The sequence below is a fragment of the Gymnogyps californianus genome, chromosome 4 (assembly GCF_018139145.2).
Source record: "Gymnogyps californianus isolate 813 chromosome 4, ASM1813914v2, whole genome shotgun sequence".
In the NCBI taxonomy this organism is placed as follows: domain Eukaryota; kingdom Metazoa; phylum Chordata; class Aves; order Accipitriformes; family Cathartidae; genus Gymnogyps; species Gymnogyps californianus.
This window is the reverse complement of record NC_059474.1, coordinates 19,965,209-19,992,295: the sequence shown is the minus strand read 5'-3', so window position 1 is coordinate 19,992,295 and position 27,087 is coordinate 19,965,209. Positions and strand designations below refer to the sequence as shown.

At 40.7% G+C, this 27,087-nt stretch overlaps 1 protein-coding gene across 1 annotated transcript in view; it reads left to right on the top strand.

Annotated features, from left to right (window-relative positions):
* The window catches only part of PPARGC1A (PPARG coactivator 1 alpha), a 64,688-nt gene extending 46,852 nt beyond the window's left edge, over positions 1-17,836 (top strand). The window contains exons 8-13 of the mRNA XM_050895935.1: positions 2,512-3,424; positions 3,983-4,087; positions 4,224-4,344; positions 14,165-14,286; positions 14,642-14,793; positions 17,733-17,836. Coding sequence (XP_050751892.1) covers positions 2,512-3,424; positions 3,983-4,087; positions 4,224-4,344; positions 14,165-14,286; positions 14,642-14,793; positions 17,733-17,836 — 1,517 coding nt within the window. The remainder of the gene's footprint in view (positions 1-2,511; positions 3,425-3,982; positions 4,088-4,223; positions 4,345-14,164; positions 14,287-14,641; positions 14,794-17,732) is intronic.
* The last annotated feature ends 9,251 nt before the right edge of the window (positions 17,837-27,087 follow it).

The following is a 27,087-nucleotide window of genomic DNA, read 5'->3' as shown; positions in this document are numbered from 1 at the left end:
CCGTAGCAGTGACATGAATTCAAAACTTCACTCCCTCCTCCATCCCCCAATGGAGGTTTGTTCAAAAGTTAAATGAACATTTTCCAGCTTTTATCTGTTTCTACTTGCCTATGCACTTCCTGCTTCTGCTGAAAGCCAGGAAAAAAGCCAAAATGCCACGAGGAAGCCCTTTCTTAGGCTGTCCCCAGCACAGTTCTGCCAGCAAGAGAAGTGCCAGTAAATTTAGCTCAGTCTGTACTTTTGTGAGGGTTTTTTTGGTGGGGTTTTTTTTTCCCCTCCTCTAAAGATTGTTGGACTCCTTGTCGGGCTTCTGGAAATCATTGTGCTCTGTGTTTAGCTTGCTTCCTGCCAGGGCTAGCTTTAAAGAAGTAGAAATGGAAACAATATTTTATTTTGAATATTGGATTACCTCTGGGGTTTCTTTGCCAGAAATTCTTAAATATGCATGTTCATTGTGGAGTGGTTGTATTTCTGCTTCATTCTTTCTTTAAAACTACATCAAAAAAATCAGTAACTAACCCCAGAGCTTCTCATGGGCTGTATAATTTCATGAGTAAAAGTGACAGTTCTAAATTTTTTATCTAGAAAACAGTCTTTGCTTACTCAAATCTTTGTGGAATCTGAGCCTGAAGTTTTAACCCAGAAATTATTACTGCAGAATTTTGAAGAGGACTGTTCTATTCATTTTACCAAAAAATTGTTTGGTAGTCAAAAATATTTGTTAGTGAGGAGGTGGATAAGATGTGAAATACATACTGCTGACTCAAGTGAATTTTTGGGAAGGAAGAAAAAATTGAGGACTCAAATTAAAGGAAATAGTTTAACAGTGATGACTTTGCACAAAACTTTTTCACTATTAAATTCAAATTTGAGGTAACTAGAATTTTAGGTGTCAATATCTTTTTCTCAGTTTCTCTGACTTTTGTGGCATTAGACAAAGTCTTCCCATAGCCACGGGTAGCTCATAACCATTTTTTCCAAATGTTCAGAAAAAATCAAGCTTCTCTCTCACATCAAGTATTCATGCCTTGGTACTCCTATCTTTTTCTGGAACAAATTCATTGCAGCTAATGCAATGGGACTCCCAGTCTCCATTTATGTTCCTTAGGGAGCACTATGCATTGATGGACGGTTTTCCTTCTTTACAGCAAAACACTATAAAACATGTTCCATTTGCATTGATCTGCTGAGCTCTGTTGCATGGTTAAAAATACAAAACAAAACTCTATAGCCATGTTTGAAATACACATTTCCTGTAAGCGTGTCTGCCCTCTCTTTTCATTCTTGCTAAGGAAGTAATGGAAAGCTCATTGCTTGGGCTAGAAGAAGAAATCTTGGGCAGTATCAGCCTCTGGAGCACTTAAGGATGGTCTGGATTATCTAGGAGAACTCCCTAACCTCAGTCTAATTTGTTTAAGCATATATACTTCTAAATTACATTAGGGTCAATTGGACAGAAGCAAATTTTTCAAACATAACATACTAAGTACCTTCCTGAAGAGTAATTATTTCCTGAACAGTGGCTGCTGTTCGCTGTTACTCTGCCCTGGTGTCCTGGGTTATCCTTTTGTAAAGTCTGAAGAAATTCTATCATTTCTACAGAAAATATTGAGAGTTATATTCTACCCTTATAAAAATAATTGGAAGATGCTGCTTCAGTTCCCAGGTTTTACTGGAATGGGCTGTAGTCCTTCCTGCAATTTTGTCTCACCGTAGTGATATAATCTGTTACAGTTATGTGAACAATCCTGGTTGTTAGTGGTATCTTTAGTCTTTGAATACTTACCTGTTTTGTTTTGACTCCCTACTTCATGACTCTCACTAATATTTAGTTCTAAATGCCATGGTTCATTACAGTTGCAGTTGTCCTGTTGTTCACTTGGGTTTCAGTTGCAGAACCACATTTCGGGCAAAATGTATTAGTTATGCTTACAAGAATGTATTATACATACATTAGCAATGGTTTACTAAGTTAATGAACTGTGGAGACCAAGAGTCGTTACAGTCGAGTTGTAGAGTTGCTGTACTTCCTTGCATTCAAGTTCTGCGTCCTACCAAGGGTCCTTTGGTAGCACACATTTATTTTTCTCGGGCTTTCTTTTGTTCAGATTTTTGTCTGCTAATTTCTTTAGGTTTTTGACAGTGCCAGTCTTTTGACTTTTGATTTTTATATCAAAATCTTTTTGATTTCTAACAAAAAAGTCTTTCAGTTTTTCTCTCTTGATCTTTTCTATCGAAATCTACAGAGAGAGAGGCAGATGTCATGGAGGAAGGGGAGGGGCAGAAACGATGCTGAAGATTAATGGCAATCCATTAGTACTGTTGCTATTGTTGTTGCCAGGCCTTTGGTGTCTCACACCCTACATACTCTTATACCCAGTATTAGTAGTGTTAAATTAGAGTGACATGGAATGGGTCTTGCTTTGTATCTGTTTTAAAGAAGCATGTGAGCCACCTTTATACACGTTGTATGTGTGCTTAAAAATATTCTGTTCCTTTCTTTCCCCTTAGGCCTAACTCCACCTACGACCCCTCCTCATAAAGCCAACCAGGATAATCCTTTTAGGACTTCACCTAAGCCGAAGTCATCATGCAAGACTGTTGTACCACCTTCAAAAAAGCCCCGCTATAGTGAATCTTCCGGTTCTCAAGGAAATAACCCAATCAAGAAGGGTCCAGAACAGTCTGAGCTGTATGCACAGCTTAGCAAGACTACAGTACTGTCCAGTGGACATGAGGAGAGAAAGACAAAACGGCCCAGTTTGCGGCTGTTTGGTGACCATGACTACTGTCAATCTGTGAATTCAAAATCGGAAATACACATTAAAATATCCCAGGAACTTCAGGACTCCAGACAACTAGAATTTAAGGATTCTTCACCTGGGTGGCAGTGTCAGATTTGTTCTTCTTTAGAACAAGACCAGTATTTCAAGAAAGAGACTTTACAGACAAGTAAGCAGGGATCCCACGGTAATAACAGAAAACAGCTCCAAGACCAGGAAATTCGGGCTGAACTGAATAAGCATTTTGGTCACCCCAGCCAAGCTGTTTTTGATGAAGAAGCAGATAAGACCAGAGAACTAAGGGACAGTGATTACAGTAATGAACAATTCTCCAAACTACCTATGTTTATAAATTCAGGACTAGCAATGGATGGTCTCTTTGATGACAGTGAAGATGAAAGTGATAAACTATGCTACCCTTGGGATGGGACACAAGCCTATTCATTATTTGATGTATCGCCTTCTTGCTCTTCTTTTAACTCTCCATGCAGAGATTCAGTGTCTCCACCCAAATCCTTATTTTCTCAAAGATCCCAAAGGACACGCTCTAGATCAAGGTCCTTTCCTCAACGCAGGTCTTGTTCCCGTTCTCCATATTCCCGATCGAGATCAAGGTCGCCCTGTAGTAGATCCTCTTCCAGGTATGGTACAGCAAATTCATGTATCATCATCGTAGCTAATAAGAAGGAAAACAGCAAAAACAGAAAGCAACTTAAAGGAAACAAAGAAAAAAACAAGAAATAACTTAATCCAGTGCAACTCATTCTATTGCTCCTGAGCTGATTAACTCTGAAGGTTACGGGGTTGCTACAAAAACACTTGTTGCCATTATCCTTTAAATTTGCCAAGTTTACACCTTCTGAGTGGAGCCAGTCAGGTCAGCGGCAGAGCAATTGGTGAGAGATGTACACAACTAACCTTTCCCATTATCTGCAAGCTGCCCGGTGCCAATCTAGCTGCAGTCCCTATCAGATGAAGTTGACAGTGGCTGACTCTCTGCTCTGTTAGCCTCAATAAGGAACATTACAGAAGGGTGGGGGGAAGTCACTTGAGGCCTCTTAGTTGACTAGGAGATCGCAAACTGTCACTGGAAAATCTCACTGATAGCTTAGAAGAAATTGTAAGTTTGGGGAAGAGGTAGAAAATGGTGTCAATAGATTCAAACTGAATGACAGAGGTGAATGTGTTTCTTCCTGCAGATCTTGTTGCTATTATGAGTCCAGCCACTGTAGACACCGAGCATTCAGAAGTTCTCCCTTACGTGCAAGATCGCGATCCAGATCACCGTACAGTCGCAGACCCAGGTAGAGCGTTTTGCCTGCATTTGGTTTGCTTTGCACCTGGTTCTCAAGAGATAATGAAGCATTCCAGAAATTGTATTACTAATTTTACATTCACAAATGCAGGTGCTTGATTTAATGACTAAGTTATGTTTCCTAGATATGACAGCTATGAGGAATATCAGCATGAAAGGCTGAAGAGGGAAGAATACCGCAAAGAGTATGAAAAACGGGAATCTGAAAGGGCCAAACAAAGGGAGAGACAGAGGCAGAAAGCAATTGTAAGCACTGTGAAGATAACTTTCATTTTGAAATAGATTTCTGTTTCTTTTCATAGGTTTCTAAAGCTAGAACTCAGACTTTATTTTCTTTCTTTTTTATAAAAGAAAAAACAAAATACAAAAATCTGCTTACATGTATTTCTTAGTATTTTGAATTTTAGGCAAATATGTTTTCATAACAATTTCTGTTTTGATGTTACAATACTAATTTTTTCAGGTTCTGTAAATTGCAACTCGCCAAGTTTTTCACAGTCAACAGATACAAAGGGCTTACTAGAAAAAGGTTTCATCCCAGACAACAGACAATTAAAAGTGAACCAGTCTATTTCTTATACAGATCTATCAGTTAACCTGCATTTTATACTATATATCACCTACCAGAGTGCCAGTAATCAATGTCTATTTTCTGTATTTCTGGTTTTTTACATAAGCAATATAAGGAGTCAGCTTACGTACCGATTGCTGGACTTTCATAGTAGCTGTAATTGTCTATACAGAGGGTGCAGATAACAGAATTCAAAACTGGGATCCAAAGGCATGAGTTTAATTTTTTTTTTCCTGTCTATGACTCGATTAATTTTTAAGTTATTTTTAGCAAAATAAATAGTCTGAAGACATGATGCAATTTAAAAATGTCACTTAACACTGGCCCTTTCGTAATGAAGATGTATTATTTAATTATTTTGTTCATCAATGTTCTGTGTGAAACAACTGAAATACCTGAGGCAAAGGAAATACCCATGTGGGGATGAGCAACTCTCTTGGCTGTTGTAGCAGTAGGACAGAAGAATGGGTATTAAAAAGACAGGTGGCTTTTGCCCCTTTTTAGTTCCCCATTGGCAACTGCGTGATGGTTTTGATAAATCAAATTGGGAACTGCTGTAAATCTGGACTCCTCTTGTAGTTGCTGAGCCCATTTGGTGGCTCACCTTAACATTTTCCGCTTGGTTTTGTGTGTCCTGCTCTTTCCATTGAGTTGGACCTTCACTGCTGTTCTGGCTGTGCTCTGGCTCTTGCGTGAACTGGTGCAGACTGGGACACTTCATCTTCATTTCCAGATTTTCCCTTAATGCTCTGTCCAGGGCTCACCAAAATGAATAGGTCTTTTTTCCAGTGCCTTTAGTGGACTTTGTAGTAAAAGGTGGTTTGTCACACACTCGGCAGCATTTCTCCTAATACTTACACCTACAGAACTGGGAGTGTGCAGAGATTGACAGAGACTAGTGTAGTCTACAGCAACGAGAAGTTCTGGGAGGGAATAGACACCTTTGTTTTCTGATTTTTGTCTCTGCTACTGTTGTTGTTAGTGAGCTTCATCAAATCATTTCACTTTTCTCTGCTTCAGGTGCCCTATCTACAAAGTGTGGGTGATAGGTGTATTTTGTAAAGCATGAGATTTAGAACTATAACATGCTCTGCTGTGCTGATCTGAAACTCAGTGAAGGCAGTGGAATGATTTTGCTTGGCTTCAGACAGGTCTATATTTAAGTCAATTGTTGCTGTTAGTTTTAAAATATCTGGCTTCCATCTGCTTAGAGATGAACACTACCTTCCAGCAATCATAACTTACACTGGCTGTTCTCTCTGAGATCTAACACAAATTAGAGATTCAAGTAGACCTCTGTCATGGGCGTATCTTGCTACTTCTCAATTACTGTACCTTACTGGTATAAATAAACATGAATCCTCCTGAGGAGGTAGAAAATTTGATTTAATTTAAAACAAACAAATATTTGGCAAGTAGCTAAACAAGAGAAAAGGAAAAAGGAAAGAAACGTAAAAAGCTCCAGATATACTGCATCATAACTTTCTATGTTAAAAATTTTAGACAGTTCAAAACCAAGGTTGAATTTATTTTCTTTCTAGAATGAGCATTGTCATGGTAATTAACTTCATTAATGAAATTATTTATTAATAAACATAAATCAGAATTCAAAAATAAATATCAATAAACAGAACATGGCAAAAACTTAAAATCCAGTCACCTGTGTAAGAGCTGCAGGAGATGTAGATGAAATCCTATTAACTCCTTTATCCAAAGTCTATCAGCACTTTTACTTTAAAAATCTGTATTGAATCATGCCAGTTTATTCCCTGTGCAAATAAGTAGGGGTTAGGGGACAGCAGAGAAAGGGAAGCCCTGATCCCATGAAGTCAGTGATAAAATTTGTATTATTTCTAGCATACTCTGCTCCTTTTCTTACTCCTTTTGGCTTATGGGTCTCTTCTGTGTTACTCCTTTCTTGAGGGACTCAGCTCATTTATTGTTCAGCCACAAGAATCTCCTCTCTCTTTCCTTGAACTCTTTCTACAGTCCCATAAATTTAGATTTCTTTGCTCTCTGCATTGGGGAATTTTTTATTTTCTTTCTAGCCCATTCTTGTACTGCCAGAAGTGATTCATGGCCACATGCCTCCAGATACTGTTAAAATAGTGGCCCAAAGATTGAGCAGTACTAATGCCTCAGGTGTTACACAGGGCAGGTGGCTTTTCTTCATGAGAAGCACCATGCTATGATCTCAGGTGTTAGTTGTAGAAAGGATGCACAGTGGAAAGGGAACAGAAGTTATGACTGAGCTAAAAGCCATCAGGTATTATTGGTTCAATATCTAGAATTAGTCTCCATGTGACAACAAGAGTGGGAAACCTCGGAAAAAGAAATGAGAAAAAATTTCACATATTTTAATCTGTCAAAACCATATGTGAAGCAATGCCCTCTGATCGTGCAGGCAGCTTGTATTTTGGCAGACGTGAAGGCATATTGGCAGAATGCTGAGGAGGCTTGTTTTAGAAGCCTGTGCTCATGCTATGTGGCAGAGGCGTGTTTAAAAGGCTGCCCCTTCAGTCTTGCACGCAACACCTTCACTGCAGTAGCTTCAGATCAGCTAGAAGCCTGGGCTAGCATTTCCCTGTATGGATTCCTGAATTTCTATCTAGACTTACAGCTATATACAGGTGGCTTGACTTCAAAAGGTACTGTGATATTCTTCTCTTCTTCCTTTTCTTCTTTTCCCCTCTCCAGTTATTGGAGAATCAGTGCTTTTTTTTGTGGATTGGGGTCTTAATTTTGAGCAGTCACGCTTGAAAAATATGGGCTAAACCCACAAGATATTTTCCAGTTAGAGAGTAAGAACAATATTTTTGTCATTCATTCATTTATTTATACTTTTGATTGTGATACCTTTGCTAACTGAGCAAATGTTAGCATAGTTTAGTTTGATCTTGACTTGATTTATTTCACTGGGTCCCTATTTTGTTTTAGAATGGGTCCTCATTGAACATAAGGATGGTCTGCCACCAAGACTTACTTAACTTTATAATGCTAACCAGGTCGTAGTGGAGACACATTCATCATGAAACTTGAGGAGCAACTGCAGGACAGGACAGTCTACTTACGGCTTTGTAGAAACTGGGATCCACCCCCCAACCAAGGCAGATCACAGTGTTTTGCTGAGAAGACTGAGGATCCCTTTTTTCTTCTGATACACCCCAGGAAATTTGAGTTACGCGGTCTTTTACTCCAGCAGCTCATTAGACCATGCAGCAAATACTTTCCAAGGCATGGCGTCAGAAATACAGTTAGCACATTTCAATTCTGGAGTCACCAGTTCGTGGTTCCCCATTGACATGGTGCACCAGGGCTGGGAGGTTAAACTGTCTGATGAGCAGCCTGGTGTTCTGGATCTCTGCTACTCTGCCGCTCTGGCCACAATACTGACTTAGGGTCACATCCTCCCTGCAGCTCATTTACTGTGTGCGCTGGCTGCTGCCAGGAGGTATAACGAAATCAGCTTTTATACCTGAGTCGATGTCGTCGTTTAAGCCCAGCCGGCAACAAAGCGCCACGCAGCCGCTCGCTCACTCCTTCCCCCCGGCAGGATGGGGAGGAGAAAATACAACAAAAGGCTCGTGGGCCGAGACAAGGACAGGGAGGGATCACTCACCACTTATGGTCCCAGGCAAAACAGACTCGGTTTGGGGGAAAAATAAACCAATTTAATTTGTTACCAACCAAATCAGAGTAGGATGATGAGAAATAGAACCCTATCTTAAAAACACACCTTGCCCCCACCCCTCCCTTCTTCCCGGGCTCAGCTTTGCTCCCGATACCTCTACCTCCTCCCCACCAGCAGTGCAGGGGGTGGGAATGGGGGTTGCAGTCAGTTCGTCCCACATTGTCTCTGCCGCTCCTTCCTCCTCAGGGGGAGGACTCCTCACACTCTTCCCCTGCTCCAGCGTGGGGTCCCGCTCACGGGGGTCAGCCCTCCATGAGTTTCTCCAACGCAAGTCCTTTCCACGCACTGCAGTCCTCCACAAACTGCTCCAGCGTGGGCTCTCCCACAGAGTCATGGCCTTCTCCAGGCCCAGCCACCTGCTCCGGCGTGGGGTCCTCCATGGGCTGCAGGGGAATCTCTGCTCCACCGTTAACCCTCCATGGGCTGCAGGGGGATAGCCTGCTGTCTCACCACAGGTTGCAGGGGAATCTCTGCTTCGGCGCACCTCCTCCCTCTCCTTCTTCACTGACCTCGGTGTCTGCATGGTTGTTTCTCTCACATCCCACTCCTCTCCTCACTGTAGCTCCTCTTCTTCTTCTTCTTCCATCTTCTTCTTCCTCCCCTTCTCTTTTTACTGTAGCTCTTCTTCTTCCTCCATCTTCCTCCACCTTTTTACTCTCTCCCTCAGGAGTCTTTTTCCCCTTCTTAACTATGCTGTCACAGAGGTGCTACCACCATTGCTGATGGGCTTGGCCTTGGCCAGAGGCAGGTCCGAGTTTGGAGCTGGGGAAGCTTCTAGCAGCTTCTCACAAGAGCCACCCCTGTAGCCCCTCCCCTGCTACACAAACCCATCACAGTAGAAAATTACTATTAACATTACTACTTTTCATTTCTAAGTGCTGACAGCCTCCATGAGACAAGTATCAAGAGTCCCTGTCCCAGACTGCTTACAGACGTAAGAAGATAAATGTGCTGTAAGGCCACTGCAGCGGAAAGAAACACATGGTTTCAAAGAAAATAAATTGCTCTACAACAGGAAGGCAGGAGAAGGGTGGTTTCATAAATGAGTGCTTGGCTTCTCTAAAGTCTAAAACCAGAGTCAGCCTATAATGGAGTGCCTTTCCACTAATGGAGGGTCCAAAGTACGTTGTATATTTAGTTTGGAATTTTTTTGTTGTTGCTCATCTTGATGGCCTTGATCCCAGGCACTTTACCTTTGCTGTATGAGTTGCTGAAAATGTATCAAATGGATTACCTAAATCTTGAGGTTTACTGGTCCATCATTATTTTTCTAGCAGTCACCGTGGAGCGTGGCTGAACTGTTTCAGTCCTCAGCCACACAGCAGCACTTGACAATTCTGTGCAAAGTTCGTTCATTTTTTTCCAGTTTTTGTGATTCTTCCTTTTGCCATTCATACTTGCCCACAGGTCATACTTATTCTTCTTCAATACAGAATCTAAAGAAAATTTTTATTATTATTATGTCAGAATCTTAAGCTTTAATGGCTTTTTCCATCCATAGCATTTCTATTTTTTAAACTCTGTGCAACTGTTCCCATTGCACTTTCAAAATGGTATTTGGCCTCCAGCTCTAAGGATAAAAGACTTCATGGCTTTCTACGGGAAGAGAGGTCACTTGGCATGGAAGGCAACACAGGCACGGGACTTGCACCCAGCCAGCCACCCATGCTGGAGGAAGCAGCAGAGCCTTTGACAAGCCCATGGCAGACCCCAGCTTTAAAATGCCCCTGGATTTCTTCTTGCAGCTTCACGTAAAGCATTACCTGGCTCTCGGAGAACTAGGTATACACCACAGACGTGCAGACAAAAAGCGGTAGGGAAAATGAGGACAGCAGAACTATGCCGTGTTACCTCTGGAGTGGCTGCCTTCAGTTCCCACAGACCCTGCTTAGCAGCACCACAGGCAGGCAAAGCAAACAAGTGTTACGTGAAGAAGCCTAGTACAAAAAGCATGCGAAAACTAATACATCTAATGGTCTGCACTTTAGTTCCTTGTGAAATAAAGGATTAAGAATGAGAAAGGGAAAACAAAATAAAGTTTTGGAGGAAGCCTTTGCAAGACAAAAAGATCCTTAGCATCAGTGAATGTTTTGCAGGATGAGTAGTCCCTTTATTGACCCTTAGATGTGTAAGGTATATCCTGGTCCTGTTTTCTCAAGTTTTGGCATTCTAATGCTTTAGTATTTTCATTTGAGACTTGAAATACTGCTTTTCAGTCTGAGATTTTCTGCCACGTCTGCCTATTCAAATGTTTTTACTGCAAGGAAGAAAGAGCAAGATTATGAAGAAGGAGCTTTAGATAAACCAAAAGAAGACAGAAGTGTTGGGCCTGAGAGAGCTGGCTGGACTCCTCTTTCTTTTTTCGCCTGGCAAAGCAATGAACTACACTTAAAGCTTATGATGCAAAATAAGTCATCTGCACTTTGGGGAGGGAAATATGAACAGTATCTTCTGGAGTTTCCTGCAGGTTCCCTCTGCCCACATTAAATTGAAAACAAAAGCTTTTCTCTGCCTTTCTCTAGGTTTGCAAGTCATATATCATCTCCTCTAACAAGTGCAGTAAAAAGCATACTTAATATGCACATATGGACTTATGCATGTAACTTATTATAAAATAGAGGTCTTTAACATTTAGAGGTGTGTTGTAATCTTGTTAGGCTTGTATAGCTCTTATTATTAATGGGAATAAAAGGCAGGTGTCTCTGTGAATACAAATACATTCTTCATAGTTGCTTTAAATAAACCAAAGTTAACCAAGACAAAGACAATGCTGTATGAATCCTATGTTCTCCCGTATTTTATACCATGATGGCACTCTGCTTAAAAAAAATACTTGAACACATCTCCTCATGTGTGCACACTGGAGGACATATGGTGCATTTCAGCTTTAAATTTGAATTTCCTTAATTTTGCAGGTTTAACTTATTCCCTTAATGATAGTTTAACAGGCTTTTTTTTTAATTGTTCAGTTTTGGTTTATTACAGATGTCTTAAAGGGATATTAGAGATATAAAGGTTATTAGAGAGATAGAAGGAGAAATTGCACAGGCATGCACACAGACTTATGGAAGAGCGTGCAATAGTTATTTCCATCACACTGTAATATAACAATCTCCATGTCAGTGAGTGAAACATTATGTTTTTTCAGTCGAGATGTATTATCTCAGCTAAAGTATATTAGACAGTCTGCTATGTTATGTTCTGCTCCATCTGGTCAGTCATTTAGGTTCAATAGCAAGTATCAATGGAATTGTTTCTTATCAAGTGTTTCAGTGCGGTTAAATCCTTGATTTGGTAAAACAGTCTGAAAAAGTAATTACTGTGCATATGCAGATTTTCCTGTTTTTGAAGTTTATGGCACCCAATCATACTGAAAGTACGCAGAATTAGAATGGGGAAAATGGAAGAAATGCAGATTTCTGTTGCTTGCACTCTACAGTCCCTAGTTCGCAGAAGCCCTACCCAAACTCCTCTGTCAGGAAGGTCAGGGCTCTGGACTGGCACACAGTAGAGACAGAGATAAAAAGCAGCAGCTGTCTGTAAAGTACCCCTTTTCCCTAAATTTATGGCCACCCATGAGCACACTTGTCCTTCTTTTAGCCATGCTAGCTTCTCCAAACTGCACTGCTATGGCAGAGAACAAGGGCAACTTTTGGACCATGCACTTTGGAAGGCATTACGTTTAAAAATGAAAGTGTCTGTCCCAGCAGGGTTGTAGAGGACTACGAAGGCAGTCATCTTGGTTCCTTATATAATCAAAAGAGGCAGTAGTTTCAAGCATCTAAAGGAGATACTTACCTGATCCCATTGATTAAGGAGAGCATATACATACTTTGGTAGAGCAACCAGGGACTCCGCTGGGCTGACCAGGGAGCTATAAAGGACCCAAGTGGTTCCAGTGGTCACGTCTTATGCCATACCTTAGTGGGTAAGGCTTTTGGATAGGAGTGTTTGATTCTTGGATCTCTGTTTTTGAGCTTTAAACTCACTTTCATTTCTCAGGAGCTTAGATTAACTGGATCTGAGCCCCTGAGATTTGTGAGGCCAGCAAAAGAGTCAGCGAAAATAGTTGACTGAGTGTGCTAGCGAGAAGAAGTTTCTGTTGGGAGGCAGATATATTAGTTTCAGCTTCCTGCTGCAGGAATTGTTAATTTATTTTGCATTAAACAGTTCCTGGGAGCAGAGTGCTCTCCTGGGAACAGGGAGCCAAGATTTTGGGCCCCCATAACTAAGAGTTCTGATGGTCCCTTTATCTCAAATGAGTGCTCAAACAAATAAAGAAGAGGCATCAGGATCATTTCTGTTTCTACATGTGTTTTGGTCTGATCTCAATCCTATAGTCTGTAGTTCAAGAATGACTAGTGCCTTATGCCTCTGTGGGGACTCATGGAAAAGATACATTTCGTGCTAGATCTGAATTGTAATGCTATAAGCTACCTGTCTCTTCAGGCTAGGACGTTTCTGAGCAGGAATGCAAGTCTATATTTACGTCCCTAGAGCCTTTTGCATCGCACAGTTGAGGTGCCATTAGCCTTTAGGCACCTCCGGGTTACGATAGTCATGAATTCTCAGCAGTCGGTATAGCTCCTTTGGCATTCGGCACCTAAATTCTGTGCAAGTCTCAGGTGCCAAAGCTGATGGTTTAAACTGACATTGCTCCACTGACTGACAGATTTATGCCAGCTGAGAATGTGGTGGTGGTGGTTCGATTTATGGGACAAATGTGCGGGTGTGTAAGGGATGAGCAGTAGGGCCGGTAGTGCCAGGGTTCTTCAGGCCAGAGGCAATCTGAGACAGGAAGGCTGAGCACCCAAGCCATGGGTAGCTGGTGCTTCTTTGCCCTGATTACCTTAAGGTCAGTGTTTTGAAGATTTTTTTTTTGCCTTGCAGCTCACTAAATGGCTCTACCCTCAGTAAAGTGTTCATCCAAAAATTCATAAACTGACTCTCACAGGGTTTCCTAGTCCTTCTGTCATTCTGCTGAGCATTTCCACTCAGGAAGGAAGGATATGACCATGACTTGATTGTTTTAAAAGTATCTTTGATGCTTTGCTCCAAATGTCAAAGGAACATACAAGTGACACCCTAGCCTGTAAAAATCAGGGACTTCAGTCATTTTTTTTCCAAAGAAATCAAAAGGTAATGGTGTCCCCAGGATATATTTTATTGTCCTGCCTTCCCCTCAGAAATATTTATTTTAATAAAAGTCATCTTCTGGACCCCTAACAGTTTTCCCTCTGTTATAAGGTATGGATTATGGTGGAACAGCTGATTGCAGGATGATTCAGCTATTGAGTCATCTGAGTTTATAATGTTATGTTTGTAATACATTTTGTTATGTCTATGGTACATTTATGCAATTATTGTGTTACTTTATACTGCTCCACAACTAAGATGGGTTGTGCCCAGTATTGTACAGATGGCAAGAGAAAGGGAGCTCCTGGTTTGGAAGAGTTTAGAGTCTTGGAGGGGAAGTGGTAGAAAGGGTGGAAGGGAAGAAGGTGCAGTAGGATATAAAGGGAGCTGTCTGTCAGTATATAGCAGAACAGTGACAGCAAGCAGTGAAACCTTCCAGGAGCACACCACCTGACAAATGTAGTGTCATTTAAATACCTTGGATGCTTTCCAGGAGAGAACTAGTTCACTTACTAGCGAGATGCAGTACGTCTTCCACAAGAGACAATTACTATAATTAGGCATCCTCTGCACATCCATGTGTGTGTATTTGCATGCATGTATGTATAGGTCCATCTCTATTACACATTTGTTAAAAATATGCCTTCCCTGTTGCTGTTTCTCAACAGGAAGAACGTCGTGTGATTTATCTGGGTAAAATCAGACCTGACACAACCCGAACAGAACTGAGGGACCGGTTTGAAGTTTTTGGTGAAATTGAGGAGTGCACAGTAAATTTACGGGATGATGGGTAAGAACTTTTGAGATTACTTCTTCTTTGGGAGCTGCCATATGTAAAAAATTATGGCAGTAAGATTACTGGTATGGGAGTTAACCAATGTAAGTGCTGTGACAGATGACATGCTGAGTTCAAAACCTTATTTATTTTCTTTCATCCTTATTTATTAATCTTGCTAGTTGAGATTTCCTGTCCCAGAAATAAGTATTTAGCTGCATGACAGGACAATCATGCTGATAAATGGATGCAGTACTTCTGGCATTTCCACTGCTGGATCTCCTGCAAGTTCTTGCTTTCAGGAAGGGGTTACCCTAATGTGCGTTAACTCTTTTCAGCTTTTGTTCACAACTGTATTTTTCAATTGCAGAGACAGCTATGGTTTCATCACCTACCGCTATACTTGTGACGCCTTTGCTGCTCTTGAAAATGGATACACTTTACGCAGGTCAAATGAACCTGACTTTGAGCTGTACTTCTGTGGACGCAAGCAATTTTGCAAGTCTAACTATGCAGACCTAGGTAGGTATTTTGCTCTATGTGAATTAAAGTACATAACTGGAACCTTGTAACTCAGGAGAATTTAGGGTTTTCTTCTTTTTTGTTTGCTGCTTATATTATTTAAATATTTGGGGGGTTAAAGGTAGTGGTTTTCACTTGCTGCAAGAAGCTTAGAAGTCTACTAATCTGAGCTCTAATCTGAGCTGGCTTCTTTCATATATTTCAGACTGTGAAAATTCTTTTAAAGCCCATTTCCATCATTATCAAAAATAAGTGCCCGATATTCAATAATACATTTCCATGTTGAAATGATAGCACCACAGAAACCACCTGCATGCTTTACTGTTCATTGCTATGCTATGACTGCTTGGTTCTAATACCTGATTTATTTATATGAGCGATAAACAGAGAACAAAGTAGATGCCTCACCCCAAAAAACTCATTATGATTCTTACTTTGCCGTGAGTTGTGCTGTAGATGTGTAGGACTTGCCAGAGACACTTCTTAAACACAATTCATAGTTTCTCAGGTTTGAAAGCTAGAAGGGCTTGTGACCAAATCTCACCCTTAGTACAGCAAAGGCCACGGAACTCAACTGGTGCTTCTCAAATCGTGCATAAGCATCTATGTATGAAGGTGTCTCCTTGCAGGGACTTCCAATCATGATGTAAGAGGCTCCAGCCTGTGGAGAGCTTAGGAAATCTCTTGGTGTTTGCTGTCCCACTGATGGGGGGCAGTATGCATACCAGTCTCCAGACTCCAGTATGCTGTGATAACTCCAGTCCCAAGTGTGCATACTGGCTGCGATAACACATGTGGGTCTGTCCTAGTCCTGTCTGGGCAAAAATGTATGGTTCTGCCCTATGCGCTGGGTCAGGGTGTGATGCTTCCCCTTGCAAGGATGTTTGGAGATGTTCAAAGTCTTACAGCAGGAATATTGATGTTAAATATATGCATAAAGAAACCATGCAGACTACCAAAACATCCTCTGTAATATTATGATATATTATAAACTCACCTCTTATTTAATTACCTTTTAAAATGTAAAGTATTCATTAAATGTTAAACCTTTCCTAATACCTGTATAAATAGACTAAAGGTATGGGAGATACTCTTTTCTGAATAACATAGCAAGGGACATTTTGCCGTTGAATCTATATTAATCAGTTATTGTGGTTTTTTATGAATAAATGACCACAGTCATTAAAATCTCTCATAACCCTGTAACACTGTGCTAATGAAATCTTGTATGTGCTGCCCTCGGCTTTGTACAATGCAGGAAGTGAATACAGATATATTTTTTCTAACCAATTGATGTCTTTTCAGAATAAATGATAAAGATGATACGCATTGTTCACAATGAATATGCTATAATTCACTTCAGTGGCTAAACAGATAATGTAAAGCTAAGAAAAGGCAATTGACTGCTGAAGAGATATAGGGTTGATGTTGAAAATATAAAAGGTAGCAAGGCATTTGTCGAAATGTAGGCTGATAAAAACAGTAAAAACAGATTGAAGTCTTGACTTGATTTGACTTATCTTCAGCAGTGGAAGCCAGGGTCGTCTCTGTATCTCAGAAAATCTGGGGTTTAAAATAAGTTGTCTGAAGGGAACCCTCTTGAACATTATTCATCACTGGGAGTATTCCCTGGCAGGTCTCTCCATACTGAGTGGGATTCCCACAGTATCTGTGAGCAGAGTATTTTCACGTTGTCCTGCTGACAGCTTGAGCTTCTGTACTTCAGACCGCATTCCCTGTATTTTGCGGAGTATCTGATAAAGCTACATAAGGAAATGGCAGGATGAACTTTAAAATTCATGAGCTAGTACAAGGACAGAGAGAATTAGTCAGCCTTGGGTTGAGTACAGAAGAAAGAAAACACTTCAAAAAAGTAGTCAGAAGTTTAACACCTCTCCTCTGTGAGAAGATACCGTCTTAACAGAACTTGTAATGAACATTTAATGCACAATGTGTCTTATAGTGGTAGATGGGGAGTTCTGATTAATTCAACACAAGAAATGGCAAGAAAAGGGCACTCTCGTAAAGGAGCTGTGACACAGGAACCGGGGAGAGTCAGTGTTAAGCAGGGATGACTCCAAAAGGAAATTCAGTGCTTGCAGCCTCGTCAATAATTGCTGTACTGGAGCTGTATGGCCACAAACATACAATCCCTCCTCTGTGCTAGGAACAGACTGACCTGTGTCTGAGAAACTAGCAAAGCTGGAGTAGGTATCGCAGGTCACAGGAGCTGGACCATTATTGCTGCTATGACTTATCACGTATGCTGCAAAAAGCTGAGGAGCCCACCTGAGATTGCTTGTACGGCGGTGCAGAGGCCCTACCCTGAATTGGTAACACTCTAAACAAGCAACCCCCCAAAAAATCAGAGTGGAAGCAAAAACAGAGATTCAGGGAGGTGTAGTGACTTGTACAAGACCCCAAGGCAGGGCAGGAAGAAGGAGCAGTATCCCCTGCGTGCTGCCCCCAGGCTGCCCTGGCTTTCTGCCGAACCACCCCCTATTACCTTGCTCAGGAGAAGTAAGTCTTGGATATTGCATGTTGCAAAACAACGGTTGCAAAATGATGGTGGAGTTTTGGGTAAAGCATCTGTCAAGATTATCTGGACTACTTTGAGACCTGTACATCGCAGTGTGTCAGTGCTCAAGTCCTTGGAGAAATTGTTTTGAGTTTACCTGCTCTATATGTACATGCAATTTGTGGTTCTCCCCCACTGCTGATGACATGTACCGCTTTTGTTAAGTCCTGCTTCTTACCAGAAAGCTCTGTCCATACCTAAAGCTTCTCTGATGACTGTTTCTGGGCTTTTATCATCCCATAAAGTTGTGGTTGTAAGTGGATTGTTTCTGCAGTGTTCATACCATTGTACAGAGAAAATAATATAAGTACTTGCTAGTGGTTCTTGCCTCTTACCTAAACTTACATCCTTTGGGTTTCAGATTCAAACTCAGATGATTTTGATCCTGCTTCCACTAAAAGCAAGTATGACTCCATGGATTTTGATAGTTTACTTAAAGAGGCACAGCGGAGCCTGCGTAGGTAACATGCATCACACCTGAGGAAAACGGAGGGATGGCGAATACCTCACGGACATCACGTCCTTCAATAATGGACAATTAAAAAGTCATACTTAGGAATTTCTCCTACTTTACACTCTCTGTTCAAAACCATGGTTTACATGAACACAGCTGCTTGACGAGTGGAGAGGCAGGATGGCTGTCCAGTAAGCATACGCGTGTCCATGGGTGTCAGCTTTGCTTTCGCGGGTGATCGGTGCCGAGGGAGCCGGGCGTTCCTCGCGAGTTCGATGCAAACCACGAGACATGGCAGCAGTTCCACAGAGATACACGTACAACGATGAACTGCAAAAACTGTACATATTGCATTTTAACAAAAAAAGAACAAAAACAAACAAAAAAAAACCAAATTTGAGAACTATGGCTGCTGATGTCTGGGAATCAGACACTGCATTATTTATTTTTTTTTAAAATGAAGCTTCTTCTCACAACACAGTGATAATATGACAATCCAGAAGAAACCACAGGTCCCAGAAGCCTACAATCTGTTTTAGCTTTGTTTTAAGGTTTTTATTTTCTTTGGGGGTTTTTTTGGTGGGTTTTTTTTTTTATTCCTTGCAGAAAAGAAAATGAAAGGCTCAAGCTTCCCTAACATTTTGAAGTTTCATCTTTTAATTCTGACACCCATGTAAATGTCTACAACGTTGATCTTCCACAGCAAAATTTTCAAAGCCTTGTTAATGGTCAAATGTGCAGCTTGTTCAGCGATTTATTCTAATGAGCGGACGTGGTGTTACATTATTAATGAGAGTTGGATATAACTATCTGAGTGTGTGCACAGATAGTTTATTTGCTACATTCTCTAACGTAGTTGAGTATTTACAGATGTTAAATGGAGTATTTTTATTTATGTACATACTGTATGACGATGTTCTTTTTTGTTACAGCTATGCACTGTAAATGCAGCCTTCTTTTCAAAAACTGCTGAATTTTTCTTAATCAAGAATACTCAAATGTAATTATATGAGGTGAAACAATTATTGTACACTAACATATGTAGAAAGCTGAACTTATGCTTATATATATTGTAAAAAAAAGAGAGAAAAGCGTGTGCGTGAGGGTGCGCGTGTGTATATGTGTGCGCGTGTGTGTGCGTGTGTCTGAGTGCAAAAATGCTTTACACACATTCATCCCTTCTTTGGTGAGCTTATGTAAGAATTTTGTCAGGAATTATCCTAGCCCAAAAGGTATTAACCACTTCTGCAGTATTTTTCCACATTTTTCTCATTGCTTGATTTTCTTTTGCAGTTTTATACACTGAATTTGTTAGGGGAATGAAATTTTCTCATCTAAATTTTTCTAGGAGATATCATAATTTTATGTAAAGTCTCTCAAATGGGTAATCATTAAGAAATGTTTTTATTTTATGTATCAACAGTAGTTTTGGAACTAGAGGTCAAAAATCTTTTTAAAATGCTATTTTGTTTTAATTTTTGTGATTTTAATTTGATAAAAATATGCTGAGGTACTAAGTACAGTATGATTTTTACAGTAATTCTGTGTCTAAACACTGTTCTTGAAGCCAGTAATCTTTTCATTGGCAGAGTTTGATGATGGTATTTATCTATATTTTTTACAGTTATGCATCCTGTATAAATACCGATCCTTCATTCCTTTGTTTACTGAAGAGACATATTTATCAGTTACAATTATCCTATTTATTATAAAGTATGAGATGACTAAAATAATAAAAAGGCCAGTGGAAATTTTATACGTAGGATGCATGACGGTTGTCAGTTTGGAGTAAGTGCTTTGTTTGGAAATTCAGCTTTTGCAGAAGCAGTGGGTTGGGTTTTTTTTCTTTTTTTACTATGCACTAGCATGGCCTCAGATGTGCCCATGACATTGTTGCTGATGACATTGCTTCTGCTAAATTAAATAGAAACTTCAGGAAAGAAAAAAACCACAAGAGTAAACTACTGCTATTCTGAGCATCAGAATTTCATCTGAACTCGGAGTCTCTAGACTGAATCAGCAAAGTTTGGAATTTGCTTGCGAATGTATAGATTTGGTATTCTATTACTGTTTGGCATTCATGACTCCTCTTAAAGGTATGGCACACCTAACTATTTAATCTCCTTTCCCACTCCCAATCTTAGAAAACCGATTCCACCCTCATGCCAGTGCAGTTGATTTTGATGGCTGCATTCATTTTATCACCAGCATATTGTGTTCTGAGAGATTCCACTGTCTGTCCTGTCGGATGCTTGCTTGATTTTTTTGCCTCTTATTTCTCAGTAGATAGATAGCAATAAAAAAAAAAGAAAAGAACTTTTTCGGAGGTTCTGTGTTACGACTGTAACATTCTTTAATCTGCATAATTCTTGTTGTTGCTCTGTAGGTTAAAAATGCAGGTATTTTAACTTTGTGTGAATGCCAAACTAAAAGTTTACAATTTTCCTTTCTGGATTTTGAGTATCTTCTGTTGTAAAGAAAAATATTAAAAGCAATAAATTATTTTTAAGAAATCAATATTTAGTATATCATATGTGTTCAAGGACCAGATGCATTACCTATTTTGCCTTTAAATTTCTGTGATTAAATTTTAAATACATTCTCTTTTGCCCTAGATTGCTGACATGAATAAATTGGTGTGGGGTTGGGGAGGTTGGGGGGGGGGATTATTTATTTTTCACCAAGCAGGCATAATGACATAAGTCAATTTTTTTTTTCACTGGCCTGGCAAACATTCTCATCTTGAAGATGGCTTTCCTCTGTGGATTTACAAATTATGAAATGAATAGAGCTAGGATTGCTGAATAAAGCTATTTGTATCCTTTGTAGACACTGTAGTAGGTAACCCACCAAAATATAAACTCAGTGTTTCCTTTTCTTTTTTTCTCCCTCAAGAACATTTCAAATTAGCACATGAGCCACATTGTCACTGGAGGCAAATTGCAGCATAGCTCTGTGTGTCTTTTAGATGAAGATTGTACTGTTGCTTTCATGCTGTGGTAAGTACCACATCCGCAATACAGGTACAGAACTGGTACTTAGAAACTATGGTCTTTCCTAGAGCTGTAACAAAGTGGTTCCTACAGAACATAAAATGATGCAAATCCAAACAGAGGGAGCCTAAAATTGAAGAAAAATACGTGTGCTAAACTACTCTGAAAAGCAGTTGGGCTGCCATCACCAAGAGCAGCACTGAGAGGAAAGTTTGTGCCTCTGGGGTGTAATACTTGGGTCAGTTGAAAAAAAAAAAAAACCAACCACACCACCTTCTCATCCCTTTAGGTGTAAACTTACAGTAGGTAATGATTATGTGTCCTTTTTGATGGCTGTAATGAGAATTTCAATCACTGTAGTATAAGATCTGATCTATGAATGACCTAGAATAGCCATGTAATATAATGTGATGATTCTAAATTTGTACCTATGTGACAGACATTTTCAATAATATGAACACTGACCTGATGGAGCTACTGTAGGATTTGTACAGTAGGTGAACATGTAAAGGTATTGGTTGACTATGCTGAACAGGGAAAGCGAGATACTAGTTAAGCCCAAGCTGGGCTATTTTCCACCTGCCAATTCTACATGTACTTTTGTGGTTTAATTCATTGTATGAAAATTCCTGTGATTTTTTTTTTTTTTTTAATGTGCAGTACACATCAGCCTCACTGAGCAAATAAAGGGAAACGAATGTTTCAAATCCATTTCTGTTTCTCTTTTTTATCACAAGTGACAGGTTTTTTCCCCCCAACTGGTCGTGTACTGGGTTTTCTATTATTCTTTCTAATGGTCGTAATTGATTTCAGATAGTAGTCCAGATCACGCCTGCGTTACTGCACTTTGGGCAGGGGACAGAACCACTAGTTTTAATATATTTAATGGTAGAAAGGTGCTATCTGCCTTTCTGCTGTGAGTACCCAAGGCTGTTGAAGGGCTGACATAAACCTTGTAGGAAAACTCTTGAAAAATGCTCAGTGGAGTTTTAGGAGTTGCTGGCTCGAGTTAGGAGGGGATGGGGAACGTAAGGGCTTTTCTGTGTGGCCATGCTTGGATCCAAGTTGTGCAGGTAGTAGGGACTGACAAGTCCAAAATGGTTGGTATCTTCCATCCTGAGATGATCAATACCTGTACTAGGAAAAAGCACCATCATGAGAGTCCTTCACCGGCCTCTCTGCCTCAGCAGACAGGCTAGGAGGATCAGACAGGTAGGTGGCTGGACAAGCATGGGTTTTCTGAATCCTTCCTGGACGGTACAGGGTGCAGCATGGTGGGCTTCCACACCGGCGTTGCCACTGGGCAGGCAACAGCTGGGCGAGGGGCTGGCAAAGGGTATTCACAGCCCTCTCCTTTACACGCACATAAAAGGGGAAGGAATTGCTTTTCTTTGGTTTGCCCAGGGTTTCTTCACAGGTAGCCAAAGTACCGCTGTAGGCCTATCCCACTGTGTCAGCAGCCTTCTCTGGGGGTTAACAGCACGACACTGTATGACTATATAGAGTCGTCTTCTCTTGATGTGTGCCTCAGAAGGTACCCGAGGCATGATGCGAGGAGCAGTGCAGGGCAGCCTATGCAGCTGGTGGGCAGCCTGGTTGTGGTGTTTAGGTAGAGAGAACTACTGAATTCACTTGAAAAAATTGCCTTTCTCAAGACAAATAGCCTCCACCTCATCTCTGTTCCTAACATTGCTGTTTATTTTATACTCTCTAATGATTTTTTTTCCTTGCAAAAATGTTTAGCTTTTGCATTTTTACCATTTACTAATCCAAACTGTTGTGCTTGGTGCTCGCAATGGTGGTAGAGCGAAGTTCTTTGCTGCATGGGATTTGCGTTGTTGACTCACTGCTCCTGATCAAATTAATGCTCAGAACGTAGTGGGCCAAGTCCGTCCCTGATGTACTTCATCAGTGTTGCTGCTGTTCCACAATGCATGAATTTAGCCCAATATTTCTCCAGTTACTAGACTTTTTAATTTTATTTATTCATTTCATATTTTTGCATAGCACTTTGATGCTTGCAAAAAAGCACTCTATTAGATTTCCAGGAAAGTATTGGTTTTTGCCTCCCGTCCCCTCATTTTATGTTATTAAGGTTTATAGCATAAAATCAGGATCTCGTTTATTAAGAAATCATCCCTTCCATTGCCTGTTCTCCTGGGTTACCATTTTCTCCCACGGTGAATGCTGCAAGCTGAGCACCTGAAATCAGATTCAGGCGCCTCAATGAGTGGCCTGATTTTCAGAAATGCTGAGCATCTCGCAGCTCCCATTGACTTCCATTAGACCTGCCGGCTCTCAGCACTTTTAAAATCAAGCCACATATTTAAAGCCTCAATTCAGCACAGCATTTACATTTGTGCTTAAGTCCATCCTGATTCAGCAAAGCACTTAAGCGGGAGTGTTTTTAGATCCATTGAAGTCAAGTGCTCGGCTGCTTTGAATAAAAATAGACTCCTGGATTGGGGCCTAAGAATCCAAATACAGACACCAACACCTAATTTTAGGCTCCATTTGGAAAACTTTGGCCTTGCCTATCACCTTTAACCTTTAATGCTTACAGAAAACACAAAAACACCCGTCAGGTCATAAGGGGAAGAGAGGGAGGTTTAGGGAAGAGAAGTGGAAGCTATGGACAAAATTCTTCCTTGCGGAAAATGTTTTGAAAACTTTGAATCCAGCTTTTGCAAGATGCCTTGGTTCATTGGTATTATTTCACATTACACTTCCAGAATCTCATTCAAGATTAATGTGCAGTTGTTCTATTGTTCTTCACCATTAATTAATAAACTGCTGTATTAAACTTTAACCAATGCCAACTTCCCCTGCTTTTCTGCGAATCACACTCTCACCATTGATATTCCATGTTCACAAGCAAACTAAACTATAAATCAATTTTCTCTACTTTATCAAACAGCAGAAAGTAATAAAGAAGGTCACAAATAGTACAGTAGTTCCTTGGAGGTTTGTAACATCATAATTTAAAGCTCAGAAAGATTGAATCAAAAGTTGAATTAATCCCTAAGGGAAAAGATTCTATATAGATTCTATTGATAGACATAGGGCAGCCTGTCTTCATTGGGAGCTGGTATATTTGTTAATACTTCAGGGCAAAGGAGACTAGTCTTCTCAGCAAAGAAGAAAATGAGATCCTCCACGAGAGGAAGTGAACATAGCCTCTGTGCTTCCTGTCGCTGTGCTCTCCTTATGCTGCTCTGCTGAAAAAAAGAGAAAGCCAACTCATCTTTTGCGACACGATATACCCTGCTGAATGGCTGGTGTCTGTGCAATTATGGAAACTGCAGCTGGATAGAATACATATATAAATCGTAAATGTTGCACTTGATCAGTGTTCGTTCCTCGACTGATGCTTTTTTAGTCGAACAACCTCAACCCAAAATCTTAGCAGTCTATGAACTCAAAGCAAAATGAAAGGGGTTTTTTTTTCAGTGACAAATTTTGGTGAAGTTACAAATATTTATTCTGTAGCTGGAAACATATTCCTCAAAACATGTTTAGCTTTTGAGGTTCCTTTGAATTATTGCAGCTTCCTTTCAACATGCTTCTGAAATCATAGTTTTACAAAGGCATTTCTGATTCTCTTTTATAAAAAAAATCTATAACCTTAATGACGTGACTGGACCTGATGAATTAAGCTCTTCCAAATTCAAATTGAATTAATGGGGAAAAAAAGACTCCCATATAAAGGAAAACAATTAAAAATAAAATTCACTAATGGCCTCAGTTGGAAAAGTTATGCACACAGGTGTGGTAAATGGTGAGATCTGAGATGAAATGTACCTTTTTGGAATGCATGCATGGTGAAGTACAAGATGATAGAAGGGTTTGCACTTGCATACTGACTATTTTCTGATGGTATTTGCCAGTAGAGAGGAACTGAGCTGCTCTGTGACAAAGGCAGCTGAACAGAAAACAGGTACAATTCCAGCCTCTCCAAAATCGGTGACTAAACTCCAACCCTCGTCAGCCTTTCGCATTAACCCCGGCTTGTGTAAATAGTGGACAGTGATCAAATGTAAATAATCTCATGGGCCTTATTTGCATCACGATAGATTGTCAGCCAGGTGTAGTGTAAATGAAAGCCAAAGCTAAGTATGAAGAAAACCATGTCCTAAAGAGCACAATACGTAAAGTACTATTAGGACTCTTAATCGAATAAAATATTTGCTACAATTTATTTTTGACAATGTACTTTCCATTCTCTATTAAATTAGTACTTGATAAAGTAATAAAATTATTACAGCCATAAAGTTACTGCGCTATACCTTCAAGGCAAGGCATTCGAGAGATCTTCTCGTTGTCCTCGGATTATTGACTTTGGCATTATGAAAAACGCACATTGGTGCCTTCTACTAATTCTTTCCTACTGCATTTGCAACTCAGGCCTATGCTTATTCATGCAATGTGTTGGCAGTAAATTTATTAAAAAAAAAAACAACCAACCAGCCACACACTTGAAAACTAACGGAGTGCTTTCTTTTTTTAACCATTTATTGGAACAATATCACAGCTAACTGTAGTTTTCTATTGCATGAATAATGTATTGTCGTAGCTAGGCATGCCCTCGGTTATACACTCCTGCCAGCAAGTAGTGGAGTGGTGAGTGCTGTTGCTGAATAATGATTAATTACTCGCCCTTCTGAAGGAGCCTGGTTTTGTAAACTGGTCACACAGCGTGTTACGTGGATTGTGTCTGCTACACAAAAGGTTACTTGCAATCACATAATGAGACATAATGATGCACATCACAACAATTCTTTGGTACAAATCTGCACACAATGGAATTTAGACAGAAACCCATTTATTTACGTATCCTGTTTGCCAGAGGGTACAAAACTTCACTGCATTGCTGCAGTGCTGCCATTGCTCCTTCTGCAATGCTGACATTTTGGGTGAAGACAGTGTGATGGCTTCTTCAGGAACCTCCAGCCGCGGCTTCGCAGAATTGCCCTGTGACAGCCTGCTGGCAAACTCTGGGAGGGATTCGGCTTCCACCGCGTGACAGCTATGTGAGTGGGATGCTTTGCTGACGCCTGTCCAAAGTCTTGGTGGGAAGCTGGGATGCAGTTCCTCACTGCAAGGTGAGGAGTTCACTTGCAGTATGGGGTGAGCATACCTGCATGTGCTCATACCTGTCTGACCTGGGAAGGGTGAGCAGGGAATCCAAGTTTTGCAATATATTGTACTTCGTTGTGTGGTCAAAGGAAGAAGGGCATTCAGAAGTGCCATTCTAAAACCTAGAGCCACAGCTTTTCTGAACCCTGGGGGAAAAAAGATCTAGTTCTCGGCTCCTGCTCTCTGGAAAACAAGAAGTGGTTGGCCAGGGCTGTCCCAGGGTTGCTGGGCCCACCGCTGGCAGCACCGATGGCAGAGCAGTGACGCCTAGTCCTGCCTGGTCTCAGCAGGAGGCATTTGACTGTCCAGGCAGGATCTGTGCACTACTTTCAAGTTGCTTGTGTGCCACTAAGGCCCTGTTGGTCAAGCTTGTCAACCAAGCTGCAGAAGTTTGAGTTGATAGAGATGTGTCATGGGGCTTGGTAGGTGATGGGCCTTCTCTTGCTCTGGAGAGGACAGGAAGGCCTGGACATGCATCTCTGTCCCAGAACAACATGGCAAAGCTGGCTGCAGCAGCCCATGCCGTCTTCTTTCCTTGTGCAATGACTCGGGTTGCCCAGCAGCCCCACAAAAGCACTATCCTGATCTGGTCAGGTAGGATGGTTTGGACACAGGAGCCGCATTTGAACAGGCAAGGATGTGTGTGGTTTGAGAACCACACTTTGAACACTCCTATGCTACTGTTGCGTGTCTCCGTGTTCAGGAGCTCCTTGGCATCTTTTAGTCAAACTGCTCATTTTGTCCATTGTTGTCTCAAGAAGGACAAAATGTTATGGTATTGTTTATACATCAGCATGACTGTGGTAGAAGATTAGGTACCCTATAAAACTTCTTGTTTTCCTATAAATGAGGTGGACTTTGCCTATGTGGTAAGAGTTTCTACTCCATATATGTGGCAATGAATAAACTGCCTCCTATGACCAGATCATCAGCAGTCTCTAATGCAATTATGTACTTACATGGAGCTAGAGAAAGTTGTTGGGGGTAAGACCAGCAAACGGCACCACGCTACGACCAACATGGCAGATATTTCTCCTGACATTTCCCACAGCCCTCAGCTTTGCCTGCTAGTAATGTCACGGCCTCAGCCACTGCTTTGCCCTCTGATACATGACAGTTATGCAAACCACGAC